This window comes from Schistocerca nitens, chromosome 2 (genome assembly GCF_023898315.1).
Source record: "Schistocerca nitens isolate TAMUIC-IGC-003100 chromosome 2, iqSchNite1.1, whole genome shotgun sequence".
NCBI lineage: Eukaryota > Metazoa > Arthropoda > Insecta > Orthoptera > Acrididae > Schistocerca > Schistocerca nitens.
Window position 1 is genome coordinate 552,473,469 of NC_064615.1, and position 20,437 is coordinate 552,493,905.

Below are 20,437 nucleotides of genomic sequence, written 5' to 3' on the forward strand. Positions count from 1 at the left end.
AAAGTTGGCTTGAAACAGTTGAGATTGGGTGTTAAGATAGTCTCCTTATCTGATTTTGAGCAGATCTCTCACAGGTAATTTGTAGACACCTGCCATTTCATAGACAAAAGGATTACCCAGTAACATCTGCATAGTCTTCTTGGCTGTGTTTCATGTCATCTACAATTCTTCTTCTTTTTCTTCTTCTTCTTCATCAATTACAACCTCGATAGGACCGAGGGTAGGGCTGCATTTTCCTTCTCTTCCCTCCTGCTTTTCTTAGAGATCTTCAGTGTACCCTCTTCTCTTGTCTGCTGTACTGATGAAGGTCTATTCTTTTCCTGTATCCTTCTCTATCATCGATCTCTGGCATACTGGTTGAATTTGTACCTGCTTCTCCAATTTTCCTTTCCTCTTGCCTGGATCCCTAATTCTGCCCAATTCTTCTGGAATTCAACAAACCACTTGGTTCCTATCTTTCCTCTTGTCTTCCCTGCTGTTTCCCGTATTCTTTTGGTCATTCCATCCATATTCATCTTGATTACCTGTCTGATAAATCTTGCACTTTTCAGGCTAATTTCTGCTGATATTGTCCTCATGCTCCGGTACAGTTCTACCCTAGGTCTTTGGACCACCTCTTACCGCCTTGTTTAGGGCCTAGTGTATATCTCCATGTTTCCACTTGTTCTATTCATCTATGGCTGTCTGCCCCTGTTTGGATTCCAATGGCACTTGAATTCTGTAAAATAGTGATCTGATTTTATTCTTGTGTTATTCCTGACCTTGGTGTTCTTGATCTCTTTAATGTTTGTGCAACTTATGGCAACATGGTCAGTATGGAATTCCCCAAGGTGAGTGGATAGTTTTGCGTATGTCTTTCTCTTACTCAGTTTGGCACTGAAGAGTATTGTCATCGGTCTCGTTTTGTGTTCTTGACACACTTCAATTTTTGTTTGTCCTCTGGCATACTGAATACTCGCCTGTTATTCCTGTATGTTGGTTCTTCCTTCCAATCTGTGCATTATAATTTCCTACGAGTATATTTACTTGACTGTGCAATATGCTTTGCAGTGCATCATATAGCTAGGTGCTTGTCCATTTACTGTTGTGTAATTTATGTTCTCTGCTTGGATTGTCAGTGTTCATAGCTTTGCTGACCTACTCTTCACTTCAGTTATACTGTCCTCATACCTTTTGTTTACTATGAACACCGTACCAATGCATGTAGGTGTATGTCTTTCCTTTCCCATTCTGGTTTCCAATTTAACTTTCAGCATTCCACTTTATCTTCATCACTATATCAAGGTTTCTTGCATGGCCAATATGATGATACTTCCTTCTTTCATCTTATCTATGACTTAAGTGTACCAGTCTTGGTCATTGTCGGTACATTTATGGTCCCCATTCTGAAAATCTTTTTAATTTTAATCTTTTTCTAGGTTCATCAAAGCTCCAACTTTTCAGCAGGTCCCCCAGAACTTGAACGCATGCTTGGGTCAGAAGGTGATATCAGGTCGACCCTGACATGCGGGAACAGATGGCTTTGGTAGCCACCCTTAACTTGGAGTACAATCACTACCAGATATGTTTCAGGAGCTCTTCCTCTCTCTCTGCCATAGAGAAGTGAAATTCCTCTTCACCCTCGCCTTCCCCATCTCTTGTGAGATGGGTCGCCCAGTCTTGGGATCATCATTGACAGAATTGACATGTGGAATTCATTTGTCTTTACAGTGTGTACACCATAGTCTAGACATGTATATTTAACAGAAATTTAATCAAATGTACATGTATAAAGGGAAATTAAATAAATGACCGGGCGATGTTTTTGATGATGCCAGTACTCTCTCACTAAACTGTGAAAATTATTTGTGCAAAAGTTTCTAATAATCTTTAGCAAATTGCCATATAATGATTACTATTCTTCCAGTTGACGTAAATAAGATGCAAAAGTGAATAACTCCAACCATCCCGTGTATGAGGTAACATGAATATAAAATTTTTTGTTGGATCTAACAAGCCAGTTTGAAAACTGCTTTGCTATTTTTCATATTGAAACCCACTTCTATTTTGTGGCTATTTGATCAATCCTATTAATGTGGTCTGTGTTTTTTGACAAATTTTAGTATGTGTCTACTTTATATTGACCAATTAGTACATAAAGTTAATGGAATTACTTCTGTAGTGGTCTGAATTATGTTGAGCCCTATTTGCAGCAGTGGCTCTGTTTCTGATATAATGTAATTATGCGATACTACTTTTTATTGCTCTGTTTAATGATCTTACATGTAAGCAATACTACTTAAACAATGTTTGATTTACAGAAAGCCATGAGGCTGTCGTGCAGTTAGTGGAACTAGCAAACAAGTACAATGTTGTTATAATTCCATTTGGCGGTGGAACAAGTGTGTCAGGAGCAGTTTCCTGTCCTAGTCAAGAACGGCGGACTATTATGTCATTGGACACTTCACAAATGGTATGTTATATTTTTATTAAGTACTACATCTCTAAAAAAGAAAAGGCCTAGTAACCTCTAATAATGGTCATGAAAGTTTTGCAAGGGAAAACAGTGCAGAGAGATAGATAGGAAGGCAGAAGACAACAAATGTCATATTGGCTGGCAATGCCTTTAAACTAGAGTAATCAAACAAAAGGAATAAAAATTGTTCTTGTATTAAAATTCTGCATCATCATGATTGTCAGCTATATTAAATAACACAGCATCATTCAGCAGAGAGTAACTTTAATGGAAATAAATGAGCGATATCCTTACCAAATATTTTGAAAATAATTTACAAAATGTGAACTGGCACAATTGATAAGACATCATTGTTGAGTTCCTAATATTTCATGATAACTCCTGTCACCATTTAAAACTAGCTTTCATAATAAACTCGTTAGAAATGACTATAATAAGTTGTGTGGAAAATTGTAGATCATTAGAGGGATCAAACAATATATCAGACAGGCAACTGACATAAAAGTTACATCTAGAAATATTAGTGTAGAAAGATACTAAAAGTCACTTTGTCTTATTAAGAAATTTTATCAAACACAGTAATTATAAATACAGTACATGGTGTTAAATAATTTTTATTACATTAAATAATTAAACTTACTAAATATTCTTAAATGTGCGTATAATAACAGATAATAGTGTTACATCTGTATGAAATATGGTGAAAAGAAACATGACAACCAGCAGTGAAACAAAGAATTGCTGAAGGCAAGCTAGTGCTTAATAGTTTGCTGTAGATAAGAACACACACTTTTCTCAAATGTAACATATCCTCTACATGGGGAATGGCAATCTGTTCTTTTCATAATATTGTGGTAAAAAAGCTTCAGAATTTTTGAACAAATTGGAGTCTTACTCACAATATTGTGTGACAGAAGAAGATTTCAACTTGTCTAAAAATTGAAAGCTTTTATGTTTGTGGAATTTTAGTAGAAAACATGAGAGTTGTACTGTCTGTGTCTCAGTTGTCTTTGTTTTGTGTACCAGTAAAGTAAAATATATGCTGATGTTATGTGAGGTGTCTGGTGATGTCCATGGTTTACTTACGGCATCTTGTGTGTCTTTTGTTATCATGATTATCTAGGTAGTTGTTAATTTGAGCTGTATCACATCCATCAGCTTTGACTTGCAACACTAAGCTAGTCCTGGCAACATCATGAAATAACACCTCTTTCTTAGTAGGCTTCGGTTTGTGACCCTGTCCCTCTCTTCCTTTTCAAGCACCAGTATACAACAATAGTTTTCAGATCACTTTGGCCTTAAGCATTTTTATTAGAACAGGTAGTTTTGGAGAGAGCCAAGGAGGTAAAAATCATTAGAAGCAATGTCTGGGCAATAAACTTATGTATTTTCATATATGAGGTTACTCAGTGCCATGCAGAATTCTCTTGTCTATTTATTCCTCTTGGTTTTTACTCTTTACTGGATGTGTGCAGTCAAATGGAAGCTTTTCATTAGACACATCTGTCAATTATTTTAAGTAAGCAGATGATATCAGAAACAGAGTAGTAGGTGCTGCCACAAAATGGAATTTGACATGGATTATGACATGAAAATTAATTTTCTTGCCCCTCTTTTATGATAGCCAATTTAAAATGAGGTCCATATTTGGTACCCCTTGTTTACTGAACCATCAGACAGTTCAGTTTAGCCAGCCTTTTTACTGTCTGTGCATACATGTGAACTTCTTTCCTTTCAAACATAACATATTTAGCATGCAAGCAAATAAAGTTGTGATTAATGTTCGTTACTACTGCTAGCAAGAATCTTGTAACAATGTACAGTTACATCTTGAAATATGTGTGCCATACCATCGATCTTGAAAAGACAACTTCAGAATATTTCATAATGACTGATAACACTTTGTAGTGATAAGAGTATGTTGATTTGTCACCACAAAGCAGGATGTGTGATACTGAGACTGTTTTAAGTATTTATAGATTTTTTTAAAAAATTAGTAATGTGAGTGAAGGATACAACAGGAGAACAGCAATGTGCACATTTGGTAGGCTGAGGCCTTTGGTTATGTGTCAGGAACTTCTGCCCTTGGCTGGGTGAGAGTGAGACTGTGAAGCTCAAACTTAACAAAGAACAGAGATATTTTCAGTCTCAGACATAAACTTAACAAAGACAAATTCTTCTTTCATTCCTGTGGGAGAAACATGCCTACAGCATTAATTGGGTTGGGAACTTGGGAAGATCCAGTGCAGTAGGTTCTCTGAAGCCAGCCACCAAAGAAAACCTAACAATTTCCATGGTTATAAAAGGGCACTCGTAGATGGACAATGTTAGACATAAGACATCTTGTGCAGCCATCCTCAAGAAGGGTGAGCCTCTGTTTCCAATGCTGGCTCTGTACACCATTGAGGCTACTGTCACCACAGAAAACTATGATTCAGTATGCAGATAAACTCACTATCCATAGTAAAACCCTGGTGTAAATGTTCCTCTGATATCTCAGACACCCATCTGATTTTTGTGCATTTTTATCATTGTAGCTAACAGACTGAAATGCATTAAGAATTTACACAGCCCAAATAATAGGTCATGTGTTGCTACCCCAACTCATTTTGCACCTCTGGAATTGATTCATGGTCACAATATTGCTGCCCAATGCTGCAGATAGGAACAAACTGATGCCCTTTGATCCGGTCATCAGCAAGAAAAAATTTCACAAACATCTGAAATTGTGTGTGAAATTCATTGCCTACTGGATGACTAAAAGTAGGGGTTTCTTGTACAATGGGCTACACTGCTTTTTCACCCCCACCTAAACCCCTGTGGTAAGTAGGTGCTTCTTCCTCCCACAGCAATGATTTCCAGACTGTAAGTGATATGTGTACAAATTTTGGTTGAAATAAGTCCAGTAGTTTAGTAGGAGATGTGGTACATGCATAAATACACACATATGTACATTTTTGAAATACATGTGGATTAAGTGAAAATAAGATTAGTTCTGTTATCTACGTGTATCTATTAATTTGCATTCATAATCATTAACCATTAATTCCAGTACTTTTTGTTATATATGGGTCATTGACTACTTGGTTTTAATTTTGGTGATACAATGAATTAAAGGCTCAAAAATTCATTTCACTGTTCAGAACACAAAGAAGTGAAATAAATTAGAAGTAAAATATTCCTGTAAAATTTGTTACCCATTTCTCTCTCTCTCTCTCTCTCTCTCTCTCTCTCTGATCTAATAATACATAGAACACATTTTTAAAATATTTTAAAATCAGGCTGTTCATGTTTTCTGTTTTTGAATGAATTTAATAGTATGATACCAACTTAAATGGTTAAGATTCATTTTTGATTATTCAGCATCTTCCAGAATCAAGTTTGAATTCTCTGAACATTAAGAATGGTAATAAGAAACAAAACATTAGGCTGATACAGGGTGTATCTCAGCATTTCAAGCTACAAGGACATATAAATGTTTTGTGTGCAGAATTGAATCCAGTATTTTGTCTGAAGGAAATTGGGGGCAGGAGGAGATCATAGAATTTTTTTATCACGTTGCCGATTCCAAATTCTATGGAGTAAATGATGCTGCTTTGTTAATTACTACCAGCTACAATAGTGAGAAAATTTTTGAGACTTAGGTCCGTAATGTATGTTCTAAAGAATTTCATTTAATTTAGATTAAGAAGAAATGTGTAGATTGGTGAAGGCTGCAAGCCACATAACCCTGCCCCTCCCCCCCCCCCCCCCCCCCCCTGAATTTGCCTCTGGACTTGTGTGAAAATAAATACTATTTATTCTTCACAACATTTGAGACAATACAAAATATCAAAGAATCTACACTGCATATAAAACGTAACACAATATACTGTCCACATCACTCTCCCATCAAGTATCAAAGATATTTAGGGCTGAAGCTTACACTAAAGCAAGTGATGAGTGGAGTTTTCTAGGAGGCACAGGCTATGCTGATGGAAGTCTGGTGCATCAAGTGTCCTCACGGAATCACAAATAGCTAGCCTCTTGATGTTGGTTGCTGTGTCTGCACTGGTGTGTGTCTCAGCTTGAGAAAAGGGTATCTTGGAGGAGGAGCCATCAATGATGTTGACAATGAGTGTTAACTCATGGCATAGCAGTACTATGTATGGGGCATTCTTCACTCGTCTGAGAAATTTTCCTATGTTTACAAAAATATATGTCATAGAAAAGTGTTTGCCAAGTAATTTTCTGGCTATATCTGATTGGAATGATAAGATTTATTATACAAGGTAACCATTGTCACACACTGTTGTACAATACAGTCCACAGAATAAAGTAAAGAGTGTCCATAGCAATGCAAAAGATATTCACACAAGCGAGGCATAGATTGTGATCCGCAGCTCATGGTCTAATGGATAGCATTGCTGCCACTGGATCCCGGGGTCCCAGGTTTGATTCCTGGCTGGGTTGGGGATTTTCTATACCCGGGGGCTGGGTGTTTGTGTTGTCTTCTTCTTCTTGATCATCATCATCATCATCATACGTGACAATGGTTAGATTGGACTATGTAAAAAATTGGAGTGTGAAAAAAATTGGGACTTCGTACGGGTGCTGATGACTGTGCAGTTGAGTGCCCCACAAACCAATCATCATCATCATAGATTGAAATATTCAAACACCCCCACAAGAATATTGTGTGTGTGTGTGTGTGTGTGTGTGTGTGTGTGAGAGAGAGAGAGAGAGAGAGAGAGAGAGAGAGAGAGAGAGAGAGAGAGAATCTGAAGATTTGTGCTCCAGGGTGACTTCAACTGACTGTTTTTTCTCTTATAAAGTGGTGTCTTTTGACTGTATGATTGGTTCAACTCTTGTATCCACTAGTTTTAGACAAGTCAATTATAGCTTTGTTCTTCTTCAATAAAATTCTTCAGGGTATCGGACCGCGTCGTCATTTTAAATTATGACGATGCGGTCCGATACCCTGAAGAATTTTATTGAAGAAGACAACGGCCGCGGAAGCCTACGCTTACATATAGCTTTGTTGTCACATAACAGTTTGATAAAACCCTTCTTGAGGCCATATATTCTGTTTCATTTGTGGGAGAGGCTACAATCAGTTGGCTGTTTCTCACTCTGCCACAATATTACTCCTCCTTGAGATTCAAGCAGATATTCAGTTATTGACTTCCTGTCTTTGGTCTCTCTGGCCCATTCTGCGTCACAGTAATCTGTTATGTGGCAGCCCTCTCATTGTCTTTGAAACAGTGTCTACTTATGGAACTCTGACATAAATCTCTTCATGTAAGTCACCTTGTAACAAAGCTGTAACAACATTCAGATGATCAATGTCAAGATCATATTTAAATGATTAATGGAAAATCTCATATAAAGATGTGAAATAAATATTAACAAAGAGATAGAGGGGCTGGCCAGTACTTACCTCAGCTCAGTACAGCCAATAGATACGCAAAACAGAACAGAAAATTTATGTTCCTAGCTTTCGGAACTTTGTTCCTTCATCAGGGAGGAGAGAGGGGAAAGAAAGGGAAGAAGGGAAAGTGGATTCAGTTACTCACAACCCAGGTTATGAAGTAACAGGGAAAGGAAAACAAGGAGGGTAGCAAGGATGGAGGCACAGTTGTCAGAGGGAAGCCAAAGAATATCTTTGGCTTCCCTCTGACAACCATGGTATATGGTATATCTTTGGCTTCCCTCTGACAGCCATGCCTCCATCCTTTCTACCCTCCCTGTTTTCCTTTCCCTGTTACTTAATAACCTGGGTTGTGAGTAACTGAATCCACTTTCCCTTCGTCCATTTCTTTCCCCTCTCTCCTCCCTGCTGAAGGAACAAAGTTCCGAAAGCTAGGAATGTAAATTTTCTGTTCTGTTTTGTGTATCTATCGGCTGTACTGAGCTGATGTAAGTACTGGCCAGCCCCTCTATCTCTTTGTTAATATTTGTTTCAAGATTATATTTAACAGCCATAGCAAATAAGTATCTTACTGAGTTATATCTTATAACTAGTGCATATGTTTCATCACAATCCAGACCTTGCTTCTGAGCACCATCTTCTATTGCTAACCATGCTTTATAGCATACTGTGTGGCCTTTCAAATCTTTCATCTTAAACACCCATTTCACATACATGTTTTCTTTTATGAAGGTAAAACAGCACTCCCATGTGTGGTTCTCTTTGGGAGATTGTAACTCTCCGTGTATTGCTTTCAGCCAGCTTTTAGCATTGTCTTACATCATTGCTTCTTCCAGTGACAAAGGATTGCTGTCAGTTGACTGTTTACACTGGTAAATTACGAAGTCATGCAGCTTTTTGGCTTTAGAATTCTGAATGACTTTCATACTGACTCAGGTTGCTGCTGTTTCTCATTATCATTATTTGCATGTTTAGACTTGATTCCTCATTGCAGCTAACATTCCTCAAATTACTACTTGATGCAATAGTCTCAGGTCCATGTTCAGTTTCCTCTATTTCAGGAGTTATTTCATTTTGCTTCTGTCAGTGGGCAAAACAGTCGACTTGGTTCCTGTGACTTGGTTTCTTCTTTATATTGTTTAGTAGTACCTTCATCAAAAATTATGTCGTTTTTATGATTCTCTGTCAATTAGTTTCAAAATGCTTGTATACTTTTGATTCTTCACATTATCCTACTAAGGTACAATCAATACTTTTTGTCCCATTTTCATTAGTGGGCTCTCTCAATGTGAACATAGATAGGTCTTGCTTCCAAATATTTTGATATGCTGAAGATCCAGCTTCTTGTTTGTCAAAGCTTCTTAGTGCCTTAATCAGAAATCTTGTAATTAAGTACACTGCAGCAGAGACTGCTTCTGCTCAGAATTTATTTGGCAAATTTTCTTCGAAGTGCAGGCAACTTGCTTTTTGTACTATTGTACTGTTATAATGCTCAGCTACTTCATTTTGTTGTGGTGTGTCTGGCCCAGTAGTCTCAAATTAGAGCCCTTACTGCCTGAAAATGTTTATCAATTATTGTTCACATATTCTGTACCATTACCTGTATGTAGAAATGGCTCCTTTTTCCAATTTGCCTTTCAAGTAGATTTTTAAAGTCTCAAATTAGCTGTTGTATCTTTTTTTTTAAATCTGAGAGTATACACAAATACTTTCCTGGAATTGTCACCAATTAAAGTAAGGAAGTGTTGGGCTCCTCCAACTGACAGAGTTTGCATTGACCCACACACATCTGAGTGAACTGTCCGCCCCCGGTAGCTGAGTGGTCAGCGCGACAGACTGTCAATCCTAAGGGCCCGGGTTCAATTCCCGGAAGGGTCGGAGATTTTCTCTGCTCAGGGACTGGGTGTTGTGTTGTCCTCATTATCATCATTTCATCCCCATCGACGCGCAAGTCGCCGAAGTGGCGTCAAATCGAAAGACTTGCACCAGGCGAGCGGTCTACCCGACGGGAGGCCCTCGCCACATGACATTATTATTATTATTATTATTATTATTATTATTATCATCTGAGTGAACTAACTCAAGAACTTCCATGGCTCGTGAGCCACATCTCCAAAAAGAGAGTTTTGTATGTTTTCCTTCTGAGCAAACTGCACATGAAATATTAACTGCTCCATCAAATGAAATTCTATAAGTCTGGCCTAGCTTCAGAATACAGATGACCTAGTCTTTCATGTAACAAGTCTGCACTATTTAACTGTGATACAGACTTTGATCCAAAAATTCAATCAGTTGGTTGGTCTAGCCTGTATGTACCACTTGCTAATAACACACTGGCAACCACATTTTTGAATGTGTCATAAATATGACAGACATGTCTGTTAAATAAAATGGAATGACCTTTTTATACGATTTTACTAATGGATAGTAGAGTTTGTGCTGGTAAGTTGTCATTATTTACTATTAAAATTTGTGAGCCTGTCACTGTTTTAACATTTTTTATGGGGGCTCTTCTGATTGGCAAGTTTGAATTTTTTTAAATTGTACTCAAAGATTTATATTTGTCTTGTAGTCCTGTAAGTAGAATACACCCAATCATTTCTTCTTTAACTTCAAAGTTCAAGCCATTTAATTTTGCGACATGGAAATTACCTTTGATACGTATTCTTTGACTGGTGAACAATTTTATACTTTGGTTGTCAGCTGTCTCTTCATAACAAGAGGCCAGAATCTTCGTAGAGTTGCTTTAGCTTGTCCCAAGCTTCTTTAGCTGTAGACGTATCTTGCAAATGATCATTATAGGGAAACATTCCACGTGGGAAAAATATATCTAAAAACAAAGATGATGTGACTTACCAAACGAAAGTGCTGGCACGTCGATAGACACACAAACATACACACAAAATTCAAGCTTTCGCAACAAACTGTTGCCTCATCAGGAAAGAGGGAAGGAGAGGGAAAGACGAAAGGATGTGGGTTTTAAGGGAGAGGGTAAGGAGTCATTCCAATCCCGGGAGCGGAAAGACTTACCTTAGGGGGAAAAAAAGGACGGGTATACACTCGCGCGCACACACACACACACATATCCATCCACACATATACAGACACAAGCAGACATATTTAAAGACTCCTTACCCTCTCCCTTAAAACCCACATCCTTTCGTCTTTCCCTCTCCTTCCCTCTTTCCTGATGAGGCAACAGTTTGTTGCGAAAGCTTGAATTTTGTGTGTATGTTTGTGTTTGTTTGTGTGTCTATCGGCGTGCCAGCACTTTCGTTTGGTAAGTCACATCATCTTTGTTTTATATCATTGATGCAATCCCACAATGTTTGTATTGTAGATACATTCCCATAATGAACTACCAAAAACTATAGTTTTCTCATCCCATCAGTTTTCCCAATAACGGGTGGTTAATTGGTTTTCTGGCAACCATTGTTTTAGCTATTACATGGTACCATATTGCCACATGCTGCCAATTTCTGCAAGCCAGTGATCTCATATTTTTTATAATATTGCACGAAACTATACAGTCTTTGTGTATAACCTGTTAGCAGAGTAATTTGCTGGTAGTATCTGATTGGAACTATAAGATTATTATACGAGTTAAATACTGTTACTCAAACTCTTGTACAGTACAGTGCACAGAATAAAGAAAAAGAGTGTCCACAGCAATGCAAAAGATATTTACACAAGTGAGGCCCAGATTTTATATTCTTACAAAATGAATGGTCACTGGACAGAATGTTATATGGAAACAGTTGGGTGGAAATTGCAGATCTGTGATCATAGGTGATAAGCTAACTCTGATGCATCAATGAAATTGTTAAGCACATCAATAGAGGATTCTCTGGGCAATTGTAATATTTGTTCATATACAAATTCAGCCATTGTAGTGTATAGCTCTTCTTTGAAAGCTGTTCAGAGGCCTTACAAAACAATAGGAAGGCTGTCAGTCCAGTACACTTACAAGACTACAAGACGAATATAAATCTTTGAGTACAATTTAAAAAAATTCAAACTTGCCAAGGCATGAGTAAGGCCTTCATTTCTCAATGGAGCCATTCTTCAAGATTGTCAGTGGTGGGGTGGTAGGCACAGATTTGAATTTAGTTCATACCATGCAGTGAAAAAGGGCTTTAGAGGTAGAGCTGAAACTGATAGGCCAGACTAGTTGTGGTGTGGAGGGATACACGAAAATGAGCAATCCACCCACAAAAGGAGCTCAAACATTTGTTGGGAGGTAGGTGGCTAGTCGGCAGGTAAATTGATGAAAGAGTCAGAGTTTCCAACAAGTGCACTCCCTCCAGTTATGGCTAGTACCACCATTGGAGTTTAAGGCTAGCTGAAACAAATAGTAGATGCAGTCATTTGATGAGAAACTAGTTGCATGTGTACTTACCAATTACTGTGAGGCAAATGTACGTTAATAAATAAAAATAGCCATACCTGTGTGACAAAAGAGAAAAACAATGACATTCACACCTGAGAATACAGTGGCATTTTTTGCTGTGAATGTTTAGATATATGCAAACTCTGTGGGTTGGTAGCTCAATGGGCAGTTGCCCGACATCAAATCAAAAGGTCTGGGGTTCAATACCCATTCACTCTGCCAATGATTTGATAATGAGAGAAATATGAAGGTGCACAGTTGTGCGGAGTACACATCAAAGTATAGGTCCTCCTTGTAAGTGCCTGGATAAGACAGTTTTAAGGTTGGAAGAAGGCAAGGAATCCCACATACAACAGGGCCATGCCAGGTGAACCACTGCAGTGTTAAAACAAACTTTCAAGATAAGGACAGTTGTGATAAGATGTGTAGCAGTTGTTTTAGAAAATGGAGAATACTCCTACCCTATTCCTCTTGCCTTGTGTAGGAATGAATACTGTTTATATGGCACCTAAAGCTCATTAAAAATATTTTCTTTTAATATAATTGGCTAGAGCCTGTAATTTGTTTCTTGTTATAAAGAAAACATATATTTTGTTATTCTTAATTTATTTTTCCTTCCTTCTGCACCAAAACTAACAATATCCTGCTAATGTAATTTAATTGTGACCTTCAAACCTTTGCATACCATTCTAAAAGTTTCATACTCTTGTAACCCAAATTCTCCTTTTATTCTACTAAGCAGATACCTAATTGTATACGTAATTGTCTTTTATGAATTTGGACATTTTATGCCGATGCATTCGAAAGATAGCAGTGGATTTTAGACCATATTCTTCTTATCTGCATTTGCAGTCCCTTTAAAACTCATTTTTATCCAAATGTATCAAAAGCTTCTAATTGGAAACAGAAGGCAGCAGCTTGATCTACCTGTTTGAACTTCCCATGCTTGCTGTTCAACCAGAGCTATTTGGAGACTCCAAGTGTAATGGTGCAAAACCTCTGGCTTGAGAAAATCTGCTTAGTGACCAACATAATTGGGAGGTGCTTAGCCTGAGAAGCATGTGTTGAACAACCAGCACATATCTCTTCATTTTTATCTGTAAGCTACTGTGAAATACATTACGCACACCATAAAACAGTGAGGACTTGGTACCACTAGAGGTGAGATAACTTCTCAGTCCATTGTCATGTAAGTCATAGCTGGCATTTTTTGCTTCACCTTAAAGTTTTGCAGACAATATGATACTGCTTTTGATAGTCGTTTTAAACTTTTGACTCTGTAATAGCACACACAACTCATTCCTGGGAAATACAGAATTCAAATTCCAGCCGGGTATCTTGACTAAGGTTATCTAATGGTTTCCAAAATTATTTCATCTGTGATTTGTTAAAGGGACTGCCCTGTCATACAGTTGATTTTCTTTCCCCTATTAATCCATTTAAAAACTGGCCTCTGTAAGTTTTTATTTTGTGAATTTGGGCATTAAATCCTGAATATGGTATTGGTTTCCTTCTGTCCTATAACTCATGCCATCTGTCCTTTATTGTTGTCTCATATTTTACATTGTTTCATCTCTCACTTATTGTCTGTAGGCATCTTCCCCTGTGTTTTATTTCTTATCTTTCATATACACACACACATTAAAAGTCTCTACCAGCATAATTATGGTAGACTTTTGCAGCACCCTGTACCCCAGTCACTATCCCCTTTCACTGCTTTCACTGTGCACCACAGTATCTGCATTTCTACTTGATTTCTGGATTACAGTTCAAGGATAAGTAGCAGATTACCTAATTTTATCTCCATAGCTAGTCTCCCCTCTTCCACACACCCTCCCATGATATTTACAAGGCTCCCACACTGCGAGTGGAGTGATTGCAAATGCATATACCACACAACCATTCTACAACTCACTGTACAGTGTCGTCTTGCATTTTCATTTGCCAAGTCCTACAGTCATCTGACATGTTCATTTCATGTATCTATTTCATCTGTTTACTTCATGTTTCCCCTTTTCCGTGTAGCATACACCAGCCAGTTTTCCCTCTCATATTGTCTTCTTGCGTTTACTCGTCCTAATCCCTCCTTGGCATAATTTACATTCCTCCTCCTCCTCCTCCTCTCTTTATAGTGACGTCCAGTCCCAAATTGATCTGTGTTCTGCTCTACCTATTGATGTCAGTTGACAAAAATTATCCCTAATCCTAGCTAAAACTCAGTCCCATTTTCTTTCTCATTAATGCTGTCTAACCCATGAAACACAAAGAACATTGCATTCTGTTCTTCCTTCCTTTCCATTACAAGTGATATAGTTATCAACATAGAAAAATTTTAAAGCTACTTTTAGGCACCATATTTTTACAAAAATTTATCAGTATGTATAATTTCTTTTCCCATTTTAGAATCGGATACTGTGGCTGGACCGAAATAATTTACTTGTGTGTTGTGAAGCTGGTATTATTGGTCAAGACCTAGAGAGGGAGCTACAGTCACAAGGATTCACTGCAGGGCATGAACCTGACTCCTATGAATTCTCAAGGTACTCTTGTGTACATAAATATGAGACATTCTATTATTCTATTAGAAACTCGCTAATGCTACATAAATGAACTCTCTCTCTCTCTCTCTCTCTCTCTCTCTCTCTCTCTCTCTCTGTGTGTGTGTGTGTGTGTGTGTGTGTGTGTGTGTGTGTGTGTGTGTGTGTGTGTGTGGTCTTTTGCGATTTGTTCTTTATTTTTATTTTCATTATGATTAAAGTACTTTTCAAATACTGAAATGAGAAATAATGTGTCATTTCTGTATTATGCAAATTTATTTATCTATATATTTATTTAGTTATTATTTTATTTATTTATCTCACAAGCATCCAACTCGGCATTGACAATACATACATACATATATAGACACACAGACACATTATGTGGTTGAAGCATTTTAAATAAATGTTGCATCCACTAACTGCACAAAAATATGTCACTTATTATATTAATTAAGCAAAGATACTGTTTTTATCTTGTAATTATGTAGAATGAGTAATTGTGTATTGGCAAATTCATCTACTGAGTGATGCAAAAACATATATTAATCTTCACATAACCACTATACATCAAGACCCATACATCTATGTGCAAAACTGAAACCATTCCTAAACCTTTGTACAATGTTATTCCTCAGAGTTAAAAGAGAACTCCCTCTGAAAGCATGCACATGTGCCGGCCGCCCTTGTACACATCATGGGTGCTACTTTGCATGTATGCAGTTGGCCATAGGGAGTTGTTGTCCATAGTTTTAGACAAAGACCAGTATTTTTCAGTATTCATGGGACTCCTTATGCTAATGGAATATTTGCTGATAATTACTATGCAAAGCATCTTTATATTAATCCTCTACATTGCTAACATCAAATATCCCCTCCTATACTCTCTCTACTACATAGTTGCTTTCTGTCAGCCTTTATTTAACTGATTTTGCTTTGCTTCAAATTTCTTTGAAAGATTCTCTGTTTTTCTTCTTCTTTGATTGTTAGATTTGCCTGATCTGAAAGATGTGTAGTATTCTTTTATGTAATAAATTAGTACAATGACATCCAACATGTAAAGGACCTTACTGCAGACAAAAATGACATCAAATATATTGCCTATTGTACATTTGGGAAGATGATGTTCTTTTTCTGATTAAAATTTCAAAATGAAAAATATGTTTGTAAAATCAATCTTGCTAGTAAGGTATCATTCATCTGTGGTTTTTCCCTCCTCACAGCTGCAGATATAAACAAATAAGAGATGTTTAAAACTGATGTCCAGTTTGTATGTAGTTTAGGTGGATGGGTTGCTACACGGGCGTCAGGAATGAAAAAGAATGTATATGGAAATATTGAAGACCTGCTTGTACATGTAAAACTGGTTACCTCAAGAGGAGTTCTTGAAAAGAGTGGCCAGGTTCCCAGAATGTCTTGTGGACCAGATTTCAATCATGTTGTGTTAGGATCTGAAGGTAAGTTACTTGATGATTTTTTTTTTTCAGCATACTGCACCATTATGAGCCTTGTAATTTACTACCATTATGTCAATTGCACATAGTGAGTAAATTGCTGTCAGTTTTTTGATGAGACAACACATCAGAATGAAAATTAATCTGAGGCAAGAGTTTATACCTAATTGAAGCATTCTTATTCTTAAACTTTTTCATAACAGGACTCTCAGCTTTGTCTTTGAAACAGCATGTTAGCACCTGTTACCCAGTGAGTATTACCCAGTCATAGACTGACTCAGAGCTTTATTCCGATAGATCCCTTTTCCTAAATTCCTGGACTCCACAGAGGGTCTCCTGCAAACCTTTCTTGACAAAAACTGATGTTAAAAAAATATTTGTTGGATACTGGCTTAGCTACAGTCAAGGGAATGATTCTAGACTGACCCTTTCAACCTACAGATGTGTGTAATCTGAACTGAGTCTCTATGAGTAATAAAAACTGTTTGCTTTGCCAGAGTCAAGCCCAGATCTATACTGAACGACATAGGGATGTAAGGGTTCATGACACTACATACAGGGTGCTCCATTGATAGCGACCGGGCCAAATATCTCACGAAATAAGCATAAAATGGAAAAAACTACAAAGAACAAAACTCTTCTATCTTGAAGGGGGAAACAAGATGGCGCTATGGTTGGCCCACTAGATGGCGCTGCCATAGGTCATCAACTGTGTTTTTTTAAATAGGAACCCCCATTTTTTGTGCTACGACATCATCCAAGTGTCCGGACCGTTTGCCTGATAGTTACGTTATTTAAGGAAACAGGAAGTGTTCAGCCACATGTGAAATGTCAACCACGACCTGCAACAAATGATGATGCCCAAGTAGGTGTTTTAGCTGCTGTCGCAACTAATCCGCACGTCAGTAGCAGACAAACTGCACGAGAATCAGGAATCTCAAAAACGTGGGTGTTGAGAATACTACATCAACATCGATTGGCACCTGTACCATATTTCTATGCACCAGGAATTGCATGGCGACGACTTTGAAGGTCGTGTACAGTTGTGCCACTGGGCACAAGAGACATTACGGGATGATGACAGATTTTTTGCATGTGTTCTATTTAGCGATGAAGCGTCATTCACTAACAGTGTAACGTAAACCGGCATAATATGCACTATTGGGCAACGGAAAATCCACAAGTAGAACTTCAGCAACCTTGGCAGGTTAATGTATGGTGCGGCATTATGGGAGGGAGGATAATTGGCCCCCATTTTATCGATGGCAATCTAAATGGTGCAATGTATGCTGATTTCCTACGTAATGTTCTACTGATGTTACTACAAGATGTTTCACTGCATGACAGAATGCTGATGTACTATGATGGATGTCCGGCACGTAGTTCGCGTGCAGCTGAAGTGGTACTGAATAGCATATTTCATGACAGGTGGATTGGTCGTCAAAGCACCATACCATGGCCCATACATTCACCGGATCTGACGTCCCCGGATTTCTTTCTGTTGGGAAAGTTGAAGGATATTTGCTATCATGATCCAACGCCTGACAACAAGCGTCAGCGCATTGTCAATGCATGTGTGAACATTACAGAAGGCGAACTACTCGCTGTTGAGAAGAATGTCGTTACACATATTGCCAAATGCATTGAGGTTGACGGACATAATTTTTAGCATTTATTGCATTAATGTGGTATTTACAGCTAATCACACTATAACAGCATGCGTTCTCAGAAATGATAAGTTCACAAAGGTACATGTATCACATTGGCACAACCAAAATAAAATGTTCAAACGTACCTACGTTCTGTATTTTAATTTAAAAAACCTACCTGTTACCAACTGTTCATCTAAAATTGTGAGCCATATGTTTGTGACTATTACAGCACCATCCATCACACAGCGAAAAAAGTGATGCAACTAAAACATTCATATTTCTTTACATACTACACAAATATGTTATAAAAAATGGGGTTTCTTATTTTAAAAACTGCAGTTGATATCTGTTTGACTTATGGCAGCGCCATCTAGCAGGCCAACCATAGTGCCATCTGGTTTCCCCCTTCAAGCTAGAGAAGTTTCGTTCTTTGTAGTTTTTTTGTTTGATGCTTCTTTCGTGAGATACTTGGCCGGGTCACAATCAATGGACCACCCTGTATAAGATTTCTTTAACTTTGTATGACACCTTCTTGTATCTGACTGTGAATGTATGAGAAAATTTATTTTTCCTTCCTCTGTATATTTTGCTTGTTCTTAACATCTTGGTGACAGCAGTTGCAGTGTCAGCAGACATGGAAAATAAAGGTAGAGTGAAAGGGACAGTCGGAATCATTCCCTTGACTGTAGCTAAGCCAGTATCCAACAAACCGTTTTTACACTTCAGTATATGTCAAGTGTGAGAGAGTAGGAGTAGGGCCCTACCAGAATGAAGATGGCCTTAAAGAGTTTAACATATATTCCCTGTTATGTTTAATCTCTCTGTAAGTACTTGCTTCTACCCAACAAAAATTAGAACATCTGACGTAATCAGTGATAGTGAGCAATTATTGTGCATCTGAGTTCTCCTAAGTTGATGAGTGGATAATTAATGTGTCCTTTAACATAACTGTTTAAAAAGAAACGACATTAATTTGAGAATATTTCGTTCTTAGTATCTGGTAGATGTCCAAGTCTGCCGCAACCCCTCACACTCCCCATTCCCTCACCCTCCTAGCTCTCTTATAAGTAGTGTAAAGGAAGACTATGGACCTTGCCATAGTGGGTTGGCTTGTTTGCCTTAAAAATAATAGGTAGCCATACTACAGGTGCAACCACTTTAGAGAGGTCTCTCTGGAGAAACTAAATTGAGTTACGGTTCCCGAGGAGGAGCAGCAGCAGCCGTTGGACTGGCCTAGGTACATTAAACTACATAGTCTTCATTTTGTTGAACCCATGGAAAACTGAAAGCAAGGGGAAACCACAATCCAATATATTTCCATCATGAATGTTCCAGTTTTTAGAGAAAGCATTTAGTAATGTTTCACAGGGTGTCTTGTCATGCCCACCACCCACAAAACTGTAATTTTCCCAGTTCATTGTTGAAAGTCTACACAATGATTACTGTATGTTTGGGGAATTTAATTTGTGTACAAATGAATTTTCTCTAAAGTTTTCGGTTACATTATAAACTGAGTGGTGGGCAATAGAAGGATCCAATTATCATTTCATGCCCACCCCTGATACTGAGTCCTGCCCAAACACTCTCACGTCCAGCTTCAATTTCCTTCTCAGCTGATTTGAGTTTTTTGTCTGCTATGACAAATACAGCATCTCCATTTTCCATTAGTGTATTCTTTCAATACACACTTAAATTTTCTCCAAAAATCTCTTATTTATTTCAGGTTTCCACCAGCTTTCTGTACCTAGTATTATGCGAGCTTCACAGCTTTTTTCAGGAGCACTTTAAACTCTTGTCACTTTGTTGTGAATGCTTCAGCAATTAACCAATAGGAATTTAATGCTCTCACTTATGGGAGGCACTTGTTTCACTCTTACACTGATACTGTGTGTTTCCTACACCTATCATTATCTAGCCTGGATGGAGAGTTGACAAATCTAAAAAAAAAAAACCTTGTGCACCTCACACACGGTCAGCTATGTGAATAGCAGTTCTGATGATTCTACAGTTGTCAGTCCTATGGCACAAGTCCAGAAAGTCACAGCCTAGCTTCAAAAGTCTCTAGTTCAGTCCTTCCACTTGACTGAGAACTAAGGGGCCACAATCAGTTCTGGGTACAGTGCTGCAGATTGTGAGCTATGTTGGAACTCCATGCGTAATTCTGGCCTTTTCAACATTCTGTGCCAGTCGCTGGAATGATCCATGTATGACCTCAGAGACAAGATGATGGGCATCATTTGTTACAGTGTGCACCACAGTCTGCAATATTCCCTCAGTGGCTGCCAGAATAGCCTCTTCAACATGGTGACTGAGGCCCCCAACCATAGACATTGAATGCACCTGGTGTTCCTTCTTGTCTCTTGCTCCTGTTTGCCCAGGGGGACCATCATTTGCCATAATTTTGAACCGCCAATGTTTAGTACACCCCTACCCTTTTGTGTTCGCCTCCTTTTGACACAGAAAAAAAAAAAAAAAAAAGGTTTCTCCAAAACAGGTGGTGAGTCCCATTGACTCAGTTTCAGTTTCAGTGAAAGATACT

General features: G+C 38.0%; 1 protein-coding gene across 2 annotated transcripts in view; it reads left to right on the forward strand.

The window, feature by feature from the left end:
• Nucleotides 1-20,437, forward strand: part of LOC126236569 (alkyldihydroxyacetonephosphate synthase) — a 275,988-nt gene that overhangs the window by 219,003 nt on the left and 36,548 nt on the right. For both annotated transcript variants that reach the window (XM_049945978.1, XM_049945979.1), the window contains 3 exons: nucleotides 2,301-2,452; nucleotides 14,659-14,795; nucleotides 16,071-16,249. In XM_049945978.1, coding sequence (XP_049801935.1) covers nucleotides 2,301-2,452; nucleotides 14,659-14,795; nucleotides 16,071-16,249 — 468 coding nt within the window. The remainder of the gene's footprint in view (nucleotides 1-2,300; nucleotides 2,453-14,658; nucleotides 14,796-16,070; nucleotides 16,250-20,437) is intronic.